This window comes from Caloenas nicobarica, chromosome 8 (genome assembly GCF_036013445.1).
Source record: "Caloenas nicobarica isolate bCalNic1 chromosome 8, bCalNic1.hap1, whole genome shotgun sequence".
In the NCBI taxonomy this organism is placed as follows: Eukaryota; Metazoa; Chordata; class Aves; order Columbiformes; family Columbidae; genus Caloenas; species Caloenas nicobarica.
This window is the reverse complement of record NC_088252.1, coordinates 11,292,635-11,317,310: the sequence shown is the minus strand read 5'-3', so window position 1 is coordinate 11,317,310 and position 24,676 is coordinate 11,292,635. Positions and strand designations below refer to the sequence as shown.

The following is a 24,676-nucleotide window of genomic DNA, read 5'->3' as shown; positions in this document are numbered from 1 at the left end:
TCCTGACTGAAATTGAAACTGCAGACAACTTTACATAAAATTCTGAGAGCCTTCTGTTGAGAAGCCTTAGGACACTACTGTTTTTCAGTGTATTCTGTTAACTTGAGACCTTACTTTAGATGTCCAATGTTAGGTGGCTTCCCGAAGAAAGATTTCCAGACAGTGGATCCTTTTCTTCATGGCAAGAGGCGTTTGGATTTCTTCTGGAGTTTTGTAGATCAAATTACAAGCTGTGTTTGCGTGTGCATGCTGGAGGAGGCTCTGCATGTCCAGTGTAACAAAGACTCAGTGATAACAGACCGAAGATTATTCTCATTAACTTTTTTAAATCGGAAGGAGAAGAACTTTGCAGTTTTAACACTTGGTCACAGATTAGATGCTTTGTGGTTCATTTAGTAGAGTGTTTGGATTTTGCTTGTGACTAGCTGCCATTTTGGATAGATATTTTATATGGAAATGGATCTTCTTGAGAAGGCTACTTGACAGCATAGTTTCTGGTGTCCCGAGCTGTTGGCTCACAAAGATACCAAGCTTAAGCTTCGTGGTCTTGTGTCCCAAGGATGAATGCTGGTGGTGCTGGTGAAAGCATCTAACCCTGGCAGTTCACAAGAATTTGGTAGGAGGTAGGCACTGCTGCTTAACTTATCCTCTTAAATCCTGGTTAGAAGGGATTTTTGTTGTTATCGTCCAAACCCTGACTATATGTGAAAAGTGCTCACCAGAAGTGGTTGAAACCTTACAGGAAACTATGGCTGGAAAGAAAACAAAGTCCGAATAGTAACAATAAATCAGTAGCCTACCTGCAGATAAAGAGGAATATACTCCTTTTTTGCCTATATCGTCGGATAACATGAAGCTGAGCGTCTCTTTGATTTAATGGTGCCAAAGAACCCTCAAATTGTTGGGGTATCCAAGAGTCATTAAGACGTACCATACTCTGACCTAAAATTTAGAGTGCTTGTAACCATGTACCTGTCGCCTCTGATTAGAAATAGGTAATGTGCCGTTTTCATCAGAGGCTTGTGGTTCACACTGCACTTCCTGTGAAGCAGCTGGCTGCAGGGACATAACTCAGGTTTTCAGGGGAATCTATTCTGATTTCTGTTCTTTTCAGATGTAGAATAGACTAAGATGGGGTCGCTGTGTCATGTTATTCTGTCAGCATATTTCTCAATAATTTGTTTAGCCCTTAGGAAACGCAGGCACACTTGGCTTTACTTTTGTGGCCTGTGACCTGTGTCTTTCTACCCAATATTTCATAATTGGAGCATGTTAAATCTTTGGCCTATGGGCACTTTTTACTATCAACCAGGAGCCAATCTCTCCTTCATGCATCAGTCCTCTCCACCTCTGCTGCTGCAGATTTCAAAGTGGAGTGGGCTCCCACTGCAGCTGTAAAGGCTTTTGGATCCAGGGACCTTATTCAAAGAGTGTATTTTTTTATATACTACATTTAGACCTGTGTTTTCTGTAGATGGACTTGTATTATTTGCTGGAAACTCCTTTTTTTTTTTTTTTTTTTTTTTTGTAAGACTAATTATGATCCGATTAGTTTTAATTGATTGTAGGTTGTTAACTGAGCTCAGTGTGGTTGACCAGAATTTGGTCTCATTTATGTTGTGTGTGTGTAAATGACTGGATAATTGATTGAGAGGGTAGTTGATGTCAGGGAAATTATTATAATCTTAACGTCATTGTGAGAGCTGACTTTATAGTGGTCATGTATAGATGATTTTTACAGATAAAGCCTCTGTGGAAATACTTAAAATTATTTACTCAGATATGTAGCATGAATAATATCTATAACTCATTAAGAGAGAGGTAACCATAGTTTAGGTAGAAAAAGGGAGATATTCACTGAGTAAAATGAAGCAGAACAGTATATATGAGATTTGCCCTACGGGACAGTGACTTATTACTAAGTACTCTCTAGAAGTCAAATGGTATTTTTGAAAAGTTTCTTTAGAGCTAATGTAAACATTTTTGTGAGCTGTTTTTGCGTCAAGGGCTTCTGAAGTGGTTGAGCCCCTTTCGAAAAAGCTGTTTGCTCAGGCTATGGGTCTAGAATTTCATACATCTAAATTTTAGTATTTACATGAGAATGAGCAATGTAGTTTGCTTATGCGCTGTGTTGCAACTTCATCAGACTTTAAATAGTGATCAAAGTCTTTAACATCAGAGCATGACCTAATGAACTGACTTTAGAGTTTTCCCTTCAGTCCTTAAAAAGAAATCTCCTATGTACTCTAAAAATAAAGTCCACTAAAAAGAAACCTTTGTTTTCAAAGTAAATACAATTTTTTTTAAAGGCAATTCCGTGTTGTGCATGGTATTATGTAAAATACATGCCTATTTTAGGAGCGGGTTTGTGTGAGATGAGCCAGGGGAGGAACAGGTGAGCTGGGAACACCTGACACATCCCCCCTCTGTCCTTCCCCTCAGCCTGCTCACAGGTGACCGTGGCCAGGTCGCTTCATCTCCTATATTCATCCACCCTGCACAAACGGAGGGGGCTGGTTTGGTCTGATCTTGTTGCTATAACCAGTTCTATTATTCCTGTATAGATGTTGTAGGTGTCAACGCTGGGTTTCTACCTTTGCCCCATAAGGGCAAAAATTGGGCGTAACTTTTATTAATGTAGATTTTCCTTAGACTACAATGACTCTATGTATGTGAAGTTGTGTATATGTGAGTGTATACACAGAGTCAGAAGTGCTGTTTACATTAACAGCAAGTGCTGTTTACATAACTTTGTACTGGAAGCTTAAGAGCTTTGGTCAAATCCACTACGTGCAGGTTGCAAGATGGTTTTGTTAATGTTCCTGTTTGTGACCGTGAATCTGCACCTCTGAGACCGTGTTAGAAAAAATGAATATGAAGCAAAGAGTATTCACAGAAAAGTTGAACCTGGTTCAGTCCAGTAAGCCCTTTGTGGTCTCCAGGGCAGGACAATCCACTTCTCTTTCCCTGGGGTAAAGTAATTGCTAAGGAGGCAAGTGGCCGATGGACACCTCCAGCTCTGCATCAGTGGGTCCTCTCTGCTCCCCCACAGCTCCCATCCTGTCTTCCCAGTCCCCTTCCAGTGCATCCCACCTCTCTGTTCCCATCTGTACAAAGATGAGTGAATTGCATCTCTGGCTTTTGCTTGCTTTCTTTATGAATAAATTCAGAGTGGTACCTTTAAAGAAAAGCTTTTGTTGCCATAGGTGCACTTCTTTTTTCTGGCTAAGGTCAGGTAAGGTGAGTGTAGTGGCTGAGTTTTGCTAGGTTAGAGATCTGTGTAAATTAAACTTTAAAAAAAACCCCTTAAGATACTTTACAAGACTTTCTTGTTTTTCCCCTGAAGTGACCTGTGGGCAAATATTTAGTCTAGGCTTCAGAAGCACTCACTATTTAGAAGCTTGTCATTTTTGACATTTTGAAAAGCCAATATGAGAAATTTATTTTAAAAACTTAGAAGTTTCTTTAGAGGTCTTGTTGTCAGTGGCATGATAATGCTGATTTTAGTAATTTTCTGATTAAATTAAATTTGTTTGTCTTCTTCCTAAAAAAGGTTTCCAGCTACTGCATAAACACAGTGGACAAGTTGTTTTCTTGTTACCTTGAATATTTTGCAGACTATATTGGTAGTTTTCTCTAATGGCTAAAATGGCAAGTGCCAGTCATTGAAGATGCACATGTGTGCAAGCGCATGCATATACCTTCCAGATTCAGAAAGCACCGCAGCGAGGCTACAATGCTGGGTCTGTAATCATGGTTGAGAAACAGAATTCAGGAAACACTTATGACTAAGTTGAGCGTAGTATGAAGCATCCCCTCCCTGCCCCCAGCATGGATGCTTTGCTGAACCAACCGTCCTGTGTGGCTTGCACGTTTTAACATGAATGAGGTAGTTTTATGAGGTCTACTGCTTTCGAAATTCATAACAAAAGGAACGATAAATTCTAACTTGAGAAATAAAAGGTAATAGAAAGAGTAGGCCACTCCCAGTTGCCTGAGAACAGATCTCTGTGGTTTGAGTAGTCTTAACCCTGGTCACCCCTTGGTCAGCTTGCTGGAGAAGTTACGTGTCTGTGTGCCACTGAAGTGTCCGATGGCTGCAGCTGGCCCATCAGTTAAAATGAAAATTATCTGAGTTAGCTCATCCAGATGAGAGATGTTTCCATTTTTCAAATATTTATCACACTGGATTATCTTACAGTAACTTTTAAAGCTGGAAAATATGCAAAGTAGATGTTTATAGATTTTGATCCACAAAACAATGGTAATTTCCAATGTGAGCAATTGGGATTCATCCCATCCCAGCTGTATTTGTACAGAGTAAGTCACATTTAGTCAAGCCAATCCCTTTTTGGTGTCAATCAGAATTTTCTTTGCATAAATAGGTTTTAATGAAAGAAAATGAAATTTCACTTTCTTTATTCCCAGCAGGATCTTCCAAATGTGTTCTTGCTTTTGTACTCTTTAAGCTGATAGGTACTACAGCATTTTGGAAACTAAATTCTGAATCACTAGGAATTTGGGAGTTTGAATCCTTTTATAATTCTTTGCAATTTTCTCTGTACCAGAATCTTGTGGGAACTGGCAATCCCCTTAATGAAATTTATTGGCATGTCGGCTTCACTGCTGACACTAAAGAGTGTATCAGTTGTGCTGTGTGGCCCTGAAAGACTGGCTGGATTCTTTCCAAGTGCAATTCTCCAAGGTTTACTGAAAGACATGACAAATTAAACATTTTGGACCTGACAAGTGAATGTGTTTTAGGGTAAAAGGGAGGGGATTTCACAGGAAATCTTGTTTGTACTGCTAATTTTAATACATTTGTTGACTATGGATCACATACTGAGCCAAATGTAGCCTTTGTAATGTGGCAAGAGAGTTTGTTGTCTGTAAATAGGCGAATACCAGGCAAGGTAATTATAAAAATGCTGAGATTTGAAATAAAAGGAGGGACCATCTTCCTGCTGGTCCTTGCTGTGCTTCCCTTTCCTTTCCCAAATACCTTTTGCAGATCCTGAATTCCTTCATCTGTGCTTGAAAATTAAAACTTATTTTCCTCAAAGGAAACACATAACATGATGTGGAGTGTGCTGGGAGCGGAGAGAGGGGCAGGCCTGGGGGGCAGGAGCATTCTGGGTTGATGAGACCTGTCCCTCCCAGCACAGCTGTGTGCGGATGTTGGGAACAGGGTGACCCCACGGGGCTGCGCTGCCTCTGCTCACCGGGTACAGGTGCTGCCCTGGGGTCACCTGGCTGCTCACCCGTCACCACAGCTCGGGGACAGAGATGTGCCTAGTGCAGATATCCTTCCCGTGGAAACCGCCCTGGGCATCAAAGTGCTGTACTGCCTAATGGCGAGTAGAGATGTACGCTGGTCCTACAAAAAAAAAAAAAGCACAAGTCTTGGTGACTCCATAAAAAGTGAATGGTTTTCTGGCCTCACCTTCATGTGCTTGAATGTTCAGGCAGCTGTGGCCAGCATGCCTTGGAGCTGCTGGGCACTCTGTGTTGCCATTGTGTCTGAAGAGATGGTTAAATTCAGCCTTTATGCTACACCTCCTCCAAAAGTCATGGAGTCCCAACTGTTCTTTAGCTTCAGTTTGGATGGGCTCGGCAAAGAAATATTTAATTTAGATTGGCCCACCCTGATGGAATAAAATTAACTACATATATTAACCACATTAAAAAGTCATGTATTAAGCCAACAACAGTATTTAACTGAGGAAAGGAAAGGAAGAACAAGAAGTGTGAGAAGCACTTCATATTGATGTCATCCGAGAAAGTAGTTTAATTTGCTGTTGTGAGTTTTAGTAAGATTGGGCTTGGTTAATAGTGTTATTGAGAAGCCTGTCAAAAATGAAGGAAGGCGATGCTCTTATTTCAGTAAGTGGCCCTTTCTCTTCTAAGTCAGACCATTTCAGTGCTTCAAATGTATGCTAGAATGAATTGTAATTTTTAGACCAGCTGTAGCCTGGATGAAATACAAAATCAGAGTTCTGCTTGATCTTGACCAATCTGGCCATCACAATTCTTTTGACTCTTTTTATGAACATGCAGTGTATCTTTCTGTCATGAAGATATTTTAGTCCAGGTCACTGCAGTCCATCAATTTAAATTCTTTTTGTGTGTCTGTCTCTGATTTTCTTCTTCCTGGCACAGGGAAGAGAAGAAATTCATTTAAACATCTGTATTAAATTCAGTGCATTTTAGATATTCAGGATTTGATGTCTGAAAATAATGCGTCATTAAAGCATTAGAAAATCATAGCATTTGGTCTACTTTATTTTTAGAATAGGGAAGTGCTTGGGATGACTATCCAGAGACTATTGGTCTTGGTTACATCATTTCCCCCTTTAGTGAGTGTTCACAGAAATACAACTTCAGGGGTAGGGCATACAAGTAATTTTATCCTATAATTATGACGAGAAGATGGGTACTAGCATCAATGCACAATGTCTGTGCAGCTGGAGGCAAGCCAGGTACCATATCTGTTTCTGTAAAATCATTTATGTGGATATTTTTGGTCACTGTTACTGGGAGAAATAATGCTTCTGTACCTAGACCAGAAGATGATGGTGACCAAGCTGTACGTCACTGCTGGAATCTGGGCTGTTTCACCTGTGTGAAATTAAGTAGTGATTATCCCTCTGTGTTGTTGGCTTTTGTGCTCATGAAAGGTCTCTTCAGTATTCAAAAAGAGTTTGGAAAAGTTTTCTCAACAACATACAGAAGTAGGCTCCAGAACACTGCCGGGGTGGGAAGCGAATGGTGCTGTTGTGAATGGTGCTGTTGACCTAAAGAAAATGGGAAGAGCAACAGTAACTCCAAAGTGTCAGAAAATATTTACCATTGAAACTTGTTTTCACATGGACCAAAAGACATACCATATTCAAATACAAAGCCTCTTGTCGTCCACAACTGTGACCACTTTAGAATGAACTAGTTCATTGCATGCTGAGCAACATTATTGTTCAAGAAAACAGTTTCTGGCATAGTGCTCTTTGTAGTTACTTTTGCTTTCTCTCAGAGAATAATAAGATGTAGATATTAACACCTCGTGAATACGTTTGGCTTTCCATTTAGCTATAGCTTTGTTCAGCATGACTGTAGATAAGAGTAGCAGGAAACGATCATTGAAGCTTAAAGAACATTTTAAAAATAAGTACAAGGCCTCATGTTTGTTCTGAAACTGTTTGTTTTACTTTCAGGGAATACTGTTGAATTTAATTGTATTGATTTGATGCTGTGAGTGTTGTAGCAGGTGAGGAGTCAGTGCCATTTTACTAGATATATTCACAACTGTTTCAGTACAACTAAATGTAATTCATTACTCACTTGAGATAGAGTATATAAAAAGCATTATTAAAAAATCCAAGCCAGGCTAATTCGATCTTGGCACAGATCACTCGGTTGGTCTGTTTCCAAAAAGAACAGACAAGTTAAATTGAGAAGAGGCAGCACTATGGTTATTAAATTAGCTTTAAATCAGCTCTACTCATTTACAATCTCTGCTAGTGCTCTCAGGGAGAAATTTGCTAATCTCAACATTGCTGCTTCTGTCTGCCTGTGATGAGAAAGCTGAGCAGTCATTCCACACTGCCCAGAGATAAACTGCTAACGAAACCAGCTGCCACTTCCCATCACAAATGCCGTGCTAAGCTTTGCCAAATCCAAAGCAGTGGCTCCATAAAGGATGGAGTGTCAGTATCCACGTTGTGTAGTCTTAAGGTTTGTAAGAACATGCAGAATTGATAAAGAGAGGCATCATGTTTGTTACACTGTCATGCTTGGTGTTGGCTGGGAATGAAGTAGATTATCTCTGCAGTCAGTGTATTGATGAGGATGGGCTTCTCTGATTTATGGGAACTCGCATAATGCAGTATTGCTTTTACACAGGGTTTTGCTGTAATGCTGTAGAAGAAAGAATGGCATTTGTCGTTGCACCAGTAGAAATACATCACCATAAATATTGAAGTGCTTCCCTGTAAAGTTCTGCAGTAATTTTGATCATGTCACATCTACTTACATTTAGTTACATTTTGGATGTGTGAACTTGCTCCTAAGACTGTTGACGTCTGTTAAAATGTTTCTATCAGATCATGCACTTCGCAGCACTGAGACCAAGAGAATTAGTGCTGTGGGAACAGTGATGTTTATATGCTCGCTGTGTTTCTCTGCTTCAGGGTTTTCTCCAGTTGCGTTGTAGTATCGCGTGAATGACCTTGCAGCTGGCTAGGAGTTTTCCCCGGGAGCGTTGCAGACAGCTGTCAGGAGTGGCTTTCTGAGTGCTGCTAGTTTCACAAGGGAAAAAAAGAGGCCAATGTGACACGGCTTCCTCTGCCTCCACCTGCATCGGAACATTTGTGTGATGTTACTTCCACAGGAGATGTAGCTGTGCTCACCCCAACCTCGCAGGGCTTTCCAGGAGGAAGGAGGAAAACCTCTTCATTCTGCCAGCCCCAGCAAAAAGGGTAGTTTCCATTGGCATAGAGAACCTGCAAATGCCACACATTTTTAATGGGATTCCCCCATATTTCAAGAGAAGTCCCAAGTATTTGGGGATTCCCCAGCTCTTTATTAGTCTAGGACTTCAGTAGGAAGGTGGCTACTTATGTAATTTGCTTACTTTATGGGTTTTTTAAGACATTTTGAAAGCTAACATTCGTGACATTTCCAAGGAGCATCTGACCTAAATTAATATTGCATTGACACATCTCTGGTTTTGAAGAGTGGACATTTATGGTTTCAATGGCATGTCTGACTTACTAAAAGTTGGGATTGTTGCAAAACCATTAACTTAACAGCATCTGCTCTAGGAAGGGAGGGTTCTCAGTGTAGTCAATGTCACAAACTTTCTGCAGAAAACATACATGTTTTAGTGAAACCACTATACAGGAAAAATGCCTGCATGAAACACTTTTGCCTCATAAATGTCAGTGCATGTATTTTTTCACTTTTGAGTTTTCTTGTAAGTGGTTGCTATACCATTTCCTACTGCAAGTAACAGTTACACTACTACAAGTTTGCTTTCTGCTAGACTTGAACTGAGTGAACTTGCTTCAGACTTGGGCATGATTCCCAAAACAAGTAGTATAGCAGAGATGGTACACGCTCCCTGTACAATGGCGTTTTCATGTTTAACTCCTTGAAACTTATGTTTATATAGGAATATTTAATAAATAGATACAATGGTAGATTTAATGAAGGAGAGTCTAAAACTTGTGACTAAAGGATACTGTGGTGACTCTATATAACTTGAAAGGAGAGCGAGCTGTGCATGGTGAGATGGTGGATGAGCCCATTGGGTTCTTGTGGGGAACTACTGTCTGGAAAGGACAGACTGATACCTCACTAAAGAACATGGCCGCCACTCAATCCGAGTGCATCTTGAGCAGGACTGGATATTAATGTGTCAACTGGTACTGGCCATGGCCAAGTACCAGCTTGGGCGAGTCTAAGATAACCTGTCTGGTTCAGTATGAAGTCTCATGTGCCCTAGTAGGGTGTGTTGTCTTACCTGAACATCATGCACTGGTATACAGTCTTGTCACAGAATCTAAAGTAAGTTTTAAAGCTGTTACTTCTTTTTGTGTTTTACAGTGGCCTTCCTCTAGATAAGTTTCTTTTTTCTGTTAAACAATCCCAAGTTTTATTTTTAATTCAACCTCCTTTTCATAACTCTTAAGGCAAGACAAACAACTGTCTTTGTACATCTCCAGTTTCATCTAGGAGGGAATCTAGCACACTATCTGTATGTTAGAATCCTTTTTTATTTTATTCATATGGACAGATCTTTTAGTGTTTTTCTGGGAGCTGGTAGTTAAAGATATACCATATTTGGGTAGGTCAAGTATTGCTTCTCTTTACGTTCTTTCCCTCGCATCCCACAGCAACATTCATGAACCAGTTTCCTTGGGAAAGACCTTTCAAAAAAGTTGTATTTAGTACGGTAATGTGTTGATCTTGTCTATCTTTTACAAGTCTTTAATGTCTCAGCATCAGTAGATAGTGCTTTTGGCATGTGAATGCTAAATACTAATGATTTTTAGAAGTTTATTAACTCTTAATCTGGCAGACGAGACTAAGAGAGTTAATAGACTGAGAAGAGAGTTAATTGAACTGTTGAAGGAACAGCTCCAACTTTTTAAATTGCATCTCCATCCTTGAAGGTTTTCAAGACAAGTTCCCAAGCAGCCTGATCCAACTTGCCTTGTTTTTAGCAGGGAGTTGGAGCAGATGACCTGCGGAGGTCCTGAGCTGTTCTGTGATTCTATCATAAGCCGTTCAGCAAATGAATAACTTTCTAGGAGCATGCATATTTCAGTGTTTTAATCTATTTTGTGTAGCTGTGTTACTGATACTTAATTAAATTTTTCATAGATGCATTTGATGGCAAAGGGAGTCTTGAACTTAATATAGGAGAGAAAGAGTGTTCACAAGGCCTGGGGAGAAATCTCGAGATGACTGTAATTACTGTGAGAAAACAAAAAGGCAAAAAACACAGGAACTTTCTAGAAGTTTTGATTTAGGAAGGAGAGAGAGAAGGAAACTTTATATTGTTCTGGGTAGTACAGTGCAAAAACAGTGTGTAAAATACAGCTCAATGTCTACCATTTTCAGCCCATCAGATTGAAAAAGTATTCTGCAGAAGCGTTTCTGCATTCGCTTTCCACTAGGATCCTTTTTCACTCTCACCACCTGCATTTCCATCCCTTTTAGTGGTTCTCTTGCCCTTTCTCATTTACTCTTTCTGATGCTTAAGTCTTTGAATTAAGCAAATGTTGTCACACTAATACATGGCTTTTCATTTGTGTAATGTGTTCTAGTATGTCAAATGGGCATGTCTCTTTCTATTTTTGGGTTGTATTTTGAGACAGTGTGACTTTACCATTGTTTGGCTATTCCCATGGTGTTTTCTTTCTTGACTGCTGTTTCGGGCAACAATAGTACTATTACGATGATACGATACTAATCCCATTTCTGACAAGAGAAACCATGAGGATGGATACCACATAGTTTATTCCAGGAGACTAACCTTGGATTATTACCAAGTAAAACATTGCGGTGGCACTCGGAAGCTACCAGCAGTTAAAGAGGTAGGACTATGTAAGACAGGGAAGGAATTAGTAGGTTACTTATTCTAAAACATATTAGCTAAAACGTATATTCTAAACGTATAGCACATTTCAAATGGTGTCTGTCCATCTGTTTCCCTACATCTCTTTACGGAGAAAGAGAGTGAGTGTTCCTGAGAATGACAGGTGAGTTAATATGGTGGTTTTGGTTACTGTAATGAGCTGACAGGTTGCTCTGGAGTTTATCAGATGGAGAGTGACTGTTACAACTGGCCCAGCTTCTTCACTTCCACTGTTCTTGCATGAGCTCAGCTGCAGCAAGCTGGGAAGAATGGGGTGGCAAGGGGGAAGAAGTTATTCATTCTTTGGTGTAAAAAAAAAAAAAAAAAAAAAAAAAAAAATGCAGTAGATCTCAGTTTTTGAAGGGGAGGGGAGGCAAATTTGAGTGTAGAGAGGTTACCTGATCTTTTATTTTTTTTTCCACAGCAGGAAAAACCCAAACTCTTAGAGCCCTTGGATTACGAAGCTGTCATCACAGAGATTGAAAAAAATATTGGGGATAACCAGTTTAAGGATCTGATATTATTCCCTGACGATGACTTTTCAGTAAGTACAAGGCAAATGTATGTTATTCTTTCTCTTAGGTTTGTCTGTTCATTTATTTATTTTATCTTCATTGTTAGAGGGAGAGCCAGAAGTTGCTCAAGGGCTCTCTTAATTTATGCATAATGCCTTCTCTCTCACCAAATTAATTCTTTTTTTATTCTTCCTCTGATGTTTGTATGTGATTGAATTTACAGTTCAGGATTAAATGAAGCTCTGGTTGTTCTCAAATATATTTCAGGAACTCAGAAAACATGTATTCCATAATGTATACTTGTCTGTTTGTTTAGTACAGTGGTGGTTTGGCCAGTGCTGGAATCTCTTCCTATAATTATAATCTAATTTAATCACACTTTTGTAACTTACATCCAGTCTTTCTGATCCAATTCAGTTTAATGTATTTGACCACTAGCATCAGACAGCCCATGATTCCTGGCCTTCTGCTCAAAGTTGGACTTTTTAGATGGTGAATGTGACATATTTCCAAGCTGTGCCACTGCTGACATTAGATTGCATGAGAAAGAAATTCAAATGGACTTGACTTCTGCTCGGTTTTGGGGTTGTCTTAAATTCTTCTCCAGTGGGGTCTGAGATCTGGTATCTGAGTGCTGGGGGTGCAGAGTCCCCAGTGCTGAGTGAGGCAGGCTCCCATGGTGGGAGCTGTGGAGCTGCCTCACCTCGTCCTGGGTTCCACATCGCTTGTCCTGGGAAGCTGCAAAGAAACTGGGAACCTGGACGTCCAGGGCAGCCCTGACCGCGGCAGAGATGGGGCAGCTGGGAAGGGCAGGGCTGCCTGCCAGGGGGCTGGGGAGGCGTGCGAGTGTGCGGGCAGATTGCCTGCATCTTATAGCAGCTTCTTCAAAATCAACCCATCTCTGTAAAAGATTTAGATTTTGATGAAGAGGCATTCTTTAATGGAAATACATTTCAATTTGTGAGCAATTGTAACTGCTGTGTGAGGGCCCTTCCCGTCGTCTCATGACACTGCTGCTGTCCTGTGGGGCTGGCTTAATCTAATCGACTGCTTTGTTTTACTAAATGGCTCTATTTCCTTGGTGGCATTAACTGAGTTAATGTGCTCATGGGATTGAGAGGAAACTAAACAGAATAGATTTCTTCATCATCGTTAATTCCTTTATCCATTTTGCACATTTGTGAATTTATGAAATTGAAATTTAGCATTATAAAGCTGGCTAGACATACTGGGTGCTGTCACAAGGCCCTTGAGCCCTTTGATTTACGGTAACTGAGCTCAAGTCAGTGGAGCAAACCCTCTCAGCGAAAGAAGAATCATGTCCTACTCCTCAAGACCTCTGCCTGTCAAACCATATTTTCATATCCTTATTTTCATTTCAGCTTGAGTAGTTGCTGCCTGGCTTTTAGTAGCTACTGCGATTTTGTTTCCTCTATGTTATGCTTTGCAACTATTCTGCATAACCATTTAAATAAAAAAGGAAGAAGAAGAAAAAAAGATTAAGACAGATGAGAGAGGTACTTGTATAGTAGAGGTGGCGTGTACTTACAGAAGAGCACAGGTAGTCTTAGGTGGTCCATATCCTTGCAATAAATCTGTCTCTGTTGTCTTCTGTTGAAGTAATCTGCAGAAACAAGAGCCTATGCCACCAGACAGGACTGCAGAGCTTTCATAGCAGACAGGTTTTTCAGCTGCAGAGAGTCTATTTATAGCCCTTCTCCTTCCTGCTGAAATATCACCTGTGCACAAAAGTCTGGGTCAGCCATTTGAGTAGGAAGAGATCCACATCTGACTGAATTAGGAGGTGCTCAGGCTGGCTCTGAGTGTTATTTAATGTGATAATGCCCCAGGAAATGGTGGATGTTACTGTTTAACTGCTAATGATTACAATTGCTTCAGACTTTGTGGCTCAGTGTTGATGTAGCCCCAGTTTGGGCCTGTGTGTTAGCACATGCTATGGGCAAAAGTCTCTTCAGAGTGAAACTCCACTAAAAGAATTAGCTGAGGTAGTGAGCATAAGAGAAAATTCTTCTTTTAAGAATTATTTCCCATTTCTGGCTTTGTAGTATTCACCACATGCATCAGATATGGGTCAATTATCATCATAGCTGCTGTACTGTTGGGTCTTTTGTTTCATATCAGAATTGCTTTCTCTCTTTGAATGCAATTCAGAGAGAATGCAGTTATTCTCACAAGACTTTTGCTGGTCACTTCCAATGTCTTATGAGAAGTCTGTGGAATAGCAAAGAATTCTTGGTATCCATCTGAACCTGTATTCCTCTATTTCCCTGCATTTCAACAGAAGAATACATGACTTATACCTTACAAAGATGCATTCTCTGGTTTTACTCCAGCTGAGGAAAAGATGCTTCACTTTTTTGTAACTATACTTAATAATCCTTTTGTTCAAAAAATATCATTGATTCACACCAGTCCCAGTTCATGTTTTCCTAACAGTGCCTTCCTTGCATACTCTCCTCCTGCCTGCCCAAAGTTCAATTTCCCTTTTGAGAAAAAGCTTGTTGGCCTGGCTTCATTTTTCACCTGCTCCTGGAACCCCTGAACAAATGACCCTTCTGTTGCTGTGCTGTGAAATAGTGGCCAGTGGAAATTTCTGCAGCAATACAGCAACTATATGGAGGAAGGATCTGTAGAGTTTCACAGGAGCTCCCTGTCGCTTGAGTCTGAGCTTGGGCTGTGCTTCTTGGTGGTAATAAGTGGAGCTAATGGGCTTCCTTCACTGAACCCCCAGCAGTCTGTTCTCGAATCTCTTCAGCATCTCAAGTCTTGAGTAGAGTGATTGGGACCCTCTCTTAGTGGCAACAGGCTCAGCAACCCTTTGCTAATGCCTATGATTGCGTGGAGGTTTAGTAACTAAATATGTGTTACCAGTATGTTGATAAAGATAAGTTAATTGTCATAAAAAGGTAGCTGAAAGTTTAAGAGGTACTTCAATTTGATATGCTATAAAAGCATGTTAAATAGAAATAATAATTCATTGAATAGATTTACAAGAGGTGTAAGATGGCAAAGCTTATCTGTGTGATGCAAGTCTATTGAAGTTCAGTCTGGCATGTACTCCTGGCTCTTCTGGGCTTTTGAAAGCCCACCCAGGTACCCTCCAAGTATCACAGAGGCCTTAGAAGAAGGGCTGGATTGTGCAGTGCTCATACTCCCCATTACTGCACGTGTGACTGTTCCAAGCTTTTTTTTTTTTCTTTTTAAGCTCTGAACAAGGAAGAGCAAAAACCTCCCTGTTTTTCAGATTGTGAAACCTCTGCTATCTAGGTATTGTGCAGGGACAAAAGTTGTTTGTTTGAATACAGAAGTTCACAACAGAACCAGATGCATCTTTAAGGGGAGAGGGAAAGAGCAGGCAACGAGAGTGCCTCTTCACTTGAAATGCAGCATGTGTGCCATAGGGGCAGCTCTAAGCATGGGACTTTAAGCCTCCTTGGAAATAACCCGGTAAACTTGAATTATTTCTAAAATCAAAAGAGTTACCGTGGTGAGATCATGGTTTCTTTTCAATAGCACATGACTTTCCCATGTGATAGGTGGTATCTGCTCATCCTTAGAGGAACAGAAATTGAGTCCGTTATTTTCAATGGCATGTGGATATCCTTGGCATGCAAGTTCACAGCAACTGGGAGGAAAAGTGAGAGGTATCTAGATGTGTAGAGGGAAGTACTCTAACTATTTAAATAGAGCTAATGCAGTCAGCAAAGCAAACACTGTGTGGGCAAAGCACAGCCTCTCGCACTGAACGTGATTCAGCAAGTGATGGGGCAAAATCTGTCCTTTAAATGTTCTCTGTGCTTGCTTTCCTTTCATTTTGCCCTCGCACATGTCCCTCCTCTCTGAGGTCTGTGCTGGGACAGCAGCCTGTTGAAAGCTCCATATAGCAACAGCATTTGCATGGTGGTATTTGTACAACAAAGCTGCATCTTATCCTACTTTTTAATTTGATGGACCAACTCATTACAGTTTTTGGTAATGTTAAGTAAATTTCTTTACTTGGATGAAAATGGTGCTGAGCAGCTCTTCTATAGAGAGATTGAACTAAGCATTAACATACAGGAGCATTTCTGCCCGTGTGCGGTTAGGTCTCTTAGAAGGGCTGCCTTTTCAGGAAGTAAATAGAATCATTTTTGATGCATCTGTCTGAAGATTTAACCACTGGTAACATGCTTTCAGACTAAAAGCTATTAGAATAGATGCAGAGTGAAAATGTTTGAAATGGCTAATGGAGTTTGAACTCCATTTTCAAATACTAAACTCACCATGTCAGTGGGAAGTAGACAGTGTCTGAAAACATTATTCCTAATCAATCGTTGCTAAGGAGCAATATTAACTTAATACTTCCACTGTAGAAAGCGGATCTAGGAAGAGATGGCGCTTAATTAAATTGCATCTTATAACTAATCAAACACCTGGGGCCAACAGTTTATGCAAATCAGACAGCCTGGCTGGATGCCAGAAATCATTGTTGGATATAGGATATTTATATAAAGTAGATTAAAAAAATCATTCAGAAGACTTATGGAATTTAATTTTCTAGGCTGATACCTGCATTATTTGATTGTTACGGTTTGTATGTACAAATGGGAAGATAGTTGGCCTCCAATCTGAACAGACAATTCCTGTGATTTCCTAAACATTAGAAAATTGGGCTGCATTCAAAGCACCGTTATAAATGCTGAGTTCTGTAAATAAAATCCTTTATTTTTTGATGACCCTTTCAGAAGCACTTAGTCTGTTGTTGAAATCTAGTTGTTTTCTGAAGTAAAAAGGTTTTGGTAAATACGTGCTATGCTTGATCAGCCTTTAAGAGCATTTAACTTTGGAAGTAATCAGCTCTGAACAGGAAGTGTTTTTGTGGCAAGGCTTTTGCAGCTAAGTGGTTGAACATACCTAATTCTCAGAAGGGAAGTGCTTTGTAGTTTTTAAAACTAGTTTAAATATAACAATACGGAAGATTTTCCATGTCCCAATTTTATGAAAATAAACCTGTAATATTCTTTGGAGTAGTCTGCGAACGCGACAAGCCCAGTGTTACCTGATTTCTGTGTTTTGCACAACTATGTTTCTTTCAAGTGCAGTCTTGTTGAGAAGGACAGTGGGAAGCATACCACCAGCGACATAGTGGGCTTGAGTTACGTGTCTTGTTCAGCTACAGGCTTTTGAACAAGCTGTGTAAGGGCAGAGAGGCACAATGACCCCTTTATGCAAAATGTTAGCTGTCTTGATCAGTGTGTTGATACCAGTTTACGAGAAGTGTTGTATGAGGTAAAAAAAAAAATATTAACTCTGTCTTAACTGAAAAAAAGAAAATAGCGTAAACTCTTCTACATAATACCTGGGGCAGAAGCTTTGTTATGGACAAGCACAAGAGGTTGTTGGTCTCTCCACAGCTCAGTCACCATCCCAACAGGGTCAGTGCAAGGTACAGGGAGCATCACACGTCTCTTCTCTTGTGGCCTCCCGCTCTGCATTAGTCTGGAATCAGCAGCTGATCTTCAGCTGTGGTGACACCATGGAAGGACGGTGTGTGACCTTTGTGGCTGCTGGTGCTGGCGGGGGCCCAGCCCTGGGCAGAATTGCATATGACGGACCCCAGGGGCATGCCTGGGTTTTCATCAGTGCTCAGGGATTGTGTCTTCTTGGAACCGCTTTAAAAAAGGGACTTAAAATGTCATGTATATGTGAAGTAAAAGTAATGAAGCATGCTCCGGAGACACTGTGGGTACCACTGGGAAGTCCCTAAACAACCAAGGATTCAGACAACTTCACTATTACTAAATGTGGCCTGAAAAATCATGTTTCTCTATCTGCTGTCTCTTTTACTCATAGCCTAAATGATTGTGTAAATCTCCACTGCACACAAGCTTTAGTCATACAGCTTGGTAGAGCCCAGGAGCCCACATTTAGGAAACTGCACTTAGTTTGTCGGCACAACAAGCATTTTTTTCAAGTTGTGGCATCTATGAGGTCCCATCGTTATTTGTGGAAGCCCAAGTGTTTTAATCACGTTGTATACTGAGATATACCAATGAAACAGAAAAAGTTTGCAGAATCCCATGACGTTTGCATACGTGCCTTTCTTTCAAAATAACTCATTTGGAAAATGATGGGGGGGAACAGTGTGATCTGTGCAAGCTGTAAGGAAAAATGCAGCCAACAACATCCAGGCAATTGTCATGTAGAGTCTGGGTGCTTCAATTTGTAGAGCAAAACCATCACTTTTTATTCTGAGACTGGGGATTGGGAGGAGAGCCTCCAGGGACACAGTAGATACTGCAGGCTGCTTCACGGTATTAGTAAGCAGTGGTTCTTCATACTAAACCAGTCATATGCCATAGGCTTTCCTCCGGAAATCATGTGCCTTTCTGTTAAAAAGAGAGACTGAGCTTGGTAGATCAGATTTGTCTTGGTTTCAGTCCTTCGTTGTCTTGAGAGGTGGAGTTACTCCATTGTGACTGAGAGCATAGGCTGGTCTGCTGGGGTTTGGTTCTCTTCTGGCAGAGAAAACGAGCAGGCTGGATCTATGGAGTAATTCTGAATGCCCCAAGCTTCCTCCTGTGTGACTTTTGCAAAGTGACAGCTGTGCCTGACCTCAGCGTGGAGGCCCTGGGTCACGCAGAGGAGCACTGCTGGTGGCCCTGGCCTCTCGTTGGCCTGGCGGGAACCAACGGAGGCTTGGCTCCTTGTGGAGACCTTCCGGAGATCCACTTCTCTGTGTGGTTTCCTGCTGTGGGGCCTGACAAGCCAGCTCAGAGAGGAGCTGCTTTCAAAAAATGGCTTAATTTTTGCAGCATCTGGAAGGAGGTTGCAGGAAGCGTCAGGAGTCCCATATCAGTCCTGCTCTGCTGCCTGCACCCCATGGGTGTATTAATACATGCCCCACTGAGAAGCTGTTGCCTGGTTCCACTTGCTTTCCAACCACCGAGCTGTCCTGTGGCAGCCCTTTTGCAACTTATTGGGAGGATTCTGCTCCTCTCCTTCCAAAAGAGTCAAAGCTTTTAGTTCTCTTTCCACATTCCTTGCTGAATAGGCATGAGGTGCAGAAGGGAAGTGGAAGAAGCAAGTAACGCTGTTGGATTTGGCATATATTTCTGGGAGAGGATGTAAGGAAGACTTGATGACTTTTTTTTTTATCAGAAACCTCAGAGACTGGAGCAAGCTTGCTTGGAACAACTTTGTTCCCAGAAATCTATTTGAACACTCCTCTTGTTTGTAGTTAATGCTTTAGCCGATAGTATTGAATAGCGTGTGTGGGCAGGAGCTGGGTTGTGCGTGTGTATTGGTTGCATGACAAATTGAAAAATGCAAGCCATAATAATAAGGTTCTTAACCCCTTCATGAGGCGAAACTGCTGTTCTGTCACTCTCAATAATTTGCTTTTTTTTTGTTTATTGTCAGACAGACACAATTTCACTGGAAATCAGGACGCTGTATCCTTCTGTACCTGAAGATGCAGAACAAAAAGCAGAAAATTTATTCGTGAAAGAGGTAAATATCTAGTGTGTGTATCCTCTAATTTTAAATAAAACCAAGGGTTTGGGGGAGACTTGCCGTGATTATTAATGAACATCTTTTTTTCTTTTAATGTTGTGTAGGTGATTTGGATCAGGTTTGAATTTTGAAGGTCAGAAGGGGAGGGGGAGGCTTAACAGCATCGCTGAAGGTGCCTATTCTGAGATGTTTGTATCTACAAAAATTGCAAATGCACTGAATCAGCCTCTCATTCTACTGTTTTCCAGCTGCATTCCCTGTCACTACTAGTCCACTGTTATTGATGTTTTACATGAGTGCTAATCATTTATGATCTGAATGCACTTTGCGCTTTGAAAATATAGATATATTTCCCAAAAAGATAACTATTTGACACTTGTTTAGACTGTTAGAGTTATTACAAGGTATGTATTATTTGGAGGTGTATATTATAGCTATCTGAGGAGGGGTTTATATTTATTGTCAATACTTAGAGTCTGTTCTACCTTCATAGTAGAAAGTCAAGCAAAATTCTTCCATGACAGTTAGAGCCCCACCAGGAGTGATTAATTGCCCCATGTTTAAAAAAACCCCACCCTATAGTTGTATTGTTTCCATACCTGATCTCACAGAATCACACATTCCATACCTGATCTCAGTTTGTGGGAGATTGCTCTTCCTGCTACCTCAGGGATGTTTCAGGTTGTCACTGGTTTTATCACATTTGAAGGGCATTGGAGGTGCTGTGGCTGCAGTGTTCAAAGAAATTTACTTTAGATGGCTCCCTGAACCTTCCCATCTTTCACTGGAGATGTAAAGTATAGCTCATCATTTGCATTGACAAAACAGATTTATGAAACCAAATTTTCAGCCAACTTCTATAAGGGATTTAGTTCCAAGCACTTATAATTAGCCCATAATATGTGTGCTCTCTGCCCTTTTTTTCCCCCCTCCCCCCCCCCCCCCCAGATTGCGATTTTTCATAGCTGGCTTTCTGGTTTGAAAGACCATAGGCTATTTCATATCCACTGTAACTGCAAGATAATTTGTGGAGGAAAAGTCAGCTGCAGACAAACACAGGGATTAGAAAAAAAAAAAATCCAAGATTAGGCAGAAATGTAGCTATTGAATTGTATGCAACATGACATCTTACAGGCTGGCCCTGTTTCTCTCCAGCAGGTCTAGAAAGAGCAATAACAATTTACTGCTAGCTCAAATTGCCTGAACTTTGCCATCTTTCTTAATCTGACAGAAGGGTTAAAAGATAACATAGCTTGCAGAATTATCTACCTTCCCAGAAGCCTCACTGCCCGTTCAGCACTTCATAGTCTGCTCTTTATTTTAAAGTTCCACAAGTTGCAAGGCCAGCACTGTGCTTATGGCTTTACAGAGAAAGTGGCTTGTCTAAAAATGGAACATAGTACACAGTGTCTGGGAATCATTATAGCTGAGTACTCCAAGGAGGGATGCTAATGACAACCTGGTAAAATACATATTGAGCACATCTATTAGATTTCTCTGCAGTACGAGTGAGCCAAGGGGAGGGGGAGAGAGAAGCAAAGCAATGGAAAGAAAACAGTACTACAGAACTAAGCCTGTGCATGGAATATAGTAGCAGGGTAAGACTCTCTTTTAAAATAGTAATGCATATGTTCCACTTTGCTATAAAGCCAAAAGTTATATATAAAATGAATCGAGCTCTAGGAAGAGGATGGTTTCTAGTCCAAAATTAAGTAAAACTGAACTGTGAAGATCTGTGATGTGGTCCACTGCAGCGATTGCACAAATCTGTACTGACCCAACAGCAGTCTGTTGTGTTCCAAGTTCGTGTTCAGCACTTCTGGATAGATGTGCATGAGTGGAGTTTGTGACCTTCATTTCTTTTTTGGAGCTGTGAAAAAGCCAACACTTTACTTAGTGAAGGAGCCTTCTCTTTCTTCAACTATACCATATCACGAGCAGTGAAGGCATCCATCTTGTATGTACTCGATTATCTGTTGGCCAACTGGGCTTGCAACAACCCAGGATCAAATGTCTGATTCCTGATAGGACTGTTGGGGAAACTGTACCAGGGTAATGTACAGCTTTGTCTCGCTGAAGCCATTTTGGTGTTCCCCATAAGCAGTACGGCTATCTCTGGCCATTAGTGTATATTACACTATCTCAGTAGGTTTAACAAGTTGCCACATGAAGATATGGAGTAAGTCAGTTAACTGCAAATGAAAGGCCTGCTGTTGGAGGTGAAAATAATTTTCTTCATGTTGTGCAGTGTGAGGACATCATACTGAAACTATTTTAAGAGCTCAGATCCATGATCTCCTGTCTCATCCTTCTGGATATTTCATTATGTTCCCATGGTCTTGTCTATAAGGTATGGCTAGGTCATTTAAAAGGGTTGCCAGAAGTCTGTAATAATGCCTTAAAAGGTTGTCTGTCTCTTCCTGGACATTTGGTTCCTACTGGCCGCAGTAGGAAGGCTTTACTTCCACCTCTAGCTCTTCTGTTGCTAGAGTCCTTCAAGGATCAGTTGTTCGTTTTTGTTTTTCCTCAGCCCTTACCAAAATCCATCCATATGACAGCTTGGGGATTTGATCGGATTCCCTTTGCTCAAGTGCTCATAAAGAATACTCACAGGCACGCCAGAATGACTTGATTGCCTGTGCAATATCGGTTTCTGGATGCAAAAGAGCTGACAAGTCAGATGAAGAAAGATGAGGCTGCTGTTGCTGAGGAAAGCTTCCAGTATGGACAGCATCTGATGCTGTCTACTGGTAGTAGAAGGTTTGTGCCTCTAGTTGTCTAATTCAGTTGTCTTAATACTGGTTTTAGATTCCTCCGTAACCATAAACTTTGACTGTTGGTGATGTTCAGATGTTATAGTAATGAGTGAGGCAGAAGAGTTCACTTTAAATAAGATGTCTAATCTTCTCCTTTCTGCTGAAACTGTAAAATGAAAAACAAATTAAGGTGATGAATAAATAACTAGTCCTTTGATAACTAAATATTTTTGGCAGGATGCAAAGAGAATAAATATTTTACATTTTATGATTGATTAATATCTGAGTCCCTTTATTAACGTACACCTAATTATTAGGTATATTCTAAAGGCAATACTTTGTGAATAGATCATTCCTATACCCGTAGTAGTCTTAGGGTATTTTCCTTGTGGATTTTTCCACCTTAACTTTTCTTAGGCAGGAGGAGCTTGAGTAACTAAATTAGGTTCCAAGAAAAGAGAACTTTCCAGAAACTTTTGAAGCCAGAATAAAATTGTCTTCAGTGTTTATTTTTTCTAAGTATTCCTGAATTCATTGAATTCTGTACTGTACTATGCTGTTTCCTCCCAAATTCCAAATTTTCTTACTCCTCACAGAGTCTGCTGCATGTATTTATGCCAGTCAGCATTGTCCTCGTGGTCCATAATCTTGGCAAATAGAAACATAGAAATAAAGTTCTTCCTTTTAGACAGTGAAAACATTCCTAATATCACCATTCCCGACACTGTGTTCCTGAATATGCAGATCAAATGGCAGTCCTTGGGATTTTTCCCACATTTCATTTGGAAATATAGGGGATAGTGCATTTTGCAATTCAAAGTTATATTTAGTTTGGGGAACTTAAGCCATCTAATCGCAACATATTTAATCCATTATTGGTTTGGATCTAGTTAGTATTTTCAGAAAGCATGCATGCGTATACACACATATGCATATTATTTGTGTGTATCTATGTGAATGAAATTTTAGGTATATATGAAAAAAATCTAGAAAATAAATAAATATTGGCTGTCAACTGTCCTTTCCTAAATGAGTTTAAGCCGGATGGTCCCTCCAAAAATGATAGGTGCTACCTGGCTATGTTTTTGGGAATTATGTTTGCAGATGGCCTGCATTTCACACCAGGGTGATGACAGTGCCTTCCACCTTCCCAAATGCCCATGTGCTGCCTTTGGCTGTAGCAGCAGAGGTCACAGGAGGGAGTAGCGGTCAGGACAGCATTATGAGCAGTGCCACACATGTTCCTGGTCATGGGGCAGCTCACAGAGCAGCACACGGAGCCATCTCTGCAGCTTCCCCTTGAGCACTGTGGCCACATCCAGCTCAGTAAGGCCTTTGCTTTCTGTTTCCAAGCTCTTGCATGGATTTGCCCTTCCCTGTTCAATACCTCCTGCTTTCCACCTCGGAAATAACCACTCTTCAACAGTGAGTGAGGCGGCAGGATTGCTCTGTGCGTGCAGTTTCTCTGCAAGAAGCCCAGGTGGTCCACGAATTACTTTTACTATATCTGCATCTGTATTTCTGAAGACCACATACCTAGTGCTATCTTAGAGAGAATATAAGCAGGCTAGTTGCTTTCAAATATTTCAAGGTGTTTGCTTCACTTTGTTCCTCTCTCTTCCCATTCTCTTTTTTCTCTAAAAGGTTCATTTGCATTGCAGGGTAAATCTTTAAGGGTCTCTTTCACTGTCGTAGCCATCACGCTGTCATCACCAGAACCAGAGCCAAGAAGTTACAGGTGGAAAAAGCTTGCAGGATTGTCTGTCTCTCTAAGGAAAAATTAGGCCAGCTGGGCAACAACAAATAAAAGAGAAATGACCTGAATTTGATAAGGCCTTTGGGAGTGGGCTGTGCAGCCTGCCTGGTCAACAATGCAGTAGGAAAGTTCATGCAAATGTGTGCCAACCCTCCCACGTCCCAAAGCTTCCATTTCTCTGTCTATATTTTTCCTCCCCCACAGTCTACTCGAGCTCAACAGCCCCTGCACTGGTGCTTCCACTCTTTTCCAGAAGCAGTAGGATCCAGCTCTGGCCTCTGCTGCTAGAAAGGTTTTTCTTGCTCCTTAAATCAGGTTCACAGGTATTTTTCCTCATTGGTAAAATTCAATTTCCAAATTTAAAAAAAAAAAAGAAGTAGTAGTAAAATCATTAAAAGTCAATACAGTCAGCAGATATATTAGATTTTTGGTTGGGATATTCTGAAGAGAAAATGCTGTAACTTTTTTTTTTTTTTGAAAACTAGGTCTCTTTTACAGTGGATAGCCACAACAAGCTAGCTCAAGAACAGCATTAGCTGTTGCACTGAATTGGCTTGCCTTTTGTGAATTTACAGAATGGTACTTGAATGCGCTACTTGTCCCCTTTGATTTTTATTTTGATTAGCTTTTTCTTGGAGGAGCACAATAAACCTTTATTTATAAACTAAAATACTGTGGCCTGCTCTATGTTATTCACAACAGTTTTTTTGAACACATCAGCCTATAATGTTTGCAATAAAAGCCTGTGTTGAGAATTCTCTGTGGGTTTTAATTGCATCTGTTACATAGAATACTTAGTAATGAAAGTACCACTGGGATAAAAGTGCTCCTTTCTGTAGAAGGTTCAGTTGGTTTACGTTTGCCAAGCAGAAAGTGAGTGAAACGTGAACTGGAGGGTCTGTGCTCCTCAGAACGCTCAGTGAAGGAGCTGTTCGTTGGCTCTTGTAAAACAGAGTATATGTTGCTCTTATGAGAGTATTCTCATAACACAGGTGCC

General features: G+C 40.7%; 1 protein-coding gene across 3 annotated transcripts in view; it reads left to right on the top strand.

The window, feature by feature from the left end:
* The window catches only part of DOCK10 (dedicator of cytokinesis 10), a 156,667-nt gene that overhangs the window by 47,056 nt on the left and 84,935 nt on the right, over positions 1-24,676 (top strand). For all 3 annotated transcript variants that reach the window (XM_065640258.1, XM_065640257.1, XM_065640259.1), the window contains exons 2-3: positions 11,562-11,681; positions 19,075-19,164. In XM_065640258.1, the coding sequence (XP_065496330.1) occupies positions 11,562-11,681; positions 19,075-19,164 (210 nt within the window). The remainder of the gene's footprint in view (positions 1-11,561; positions 11,682-19,074; positions 19,165-24,676) is intronic.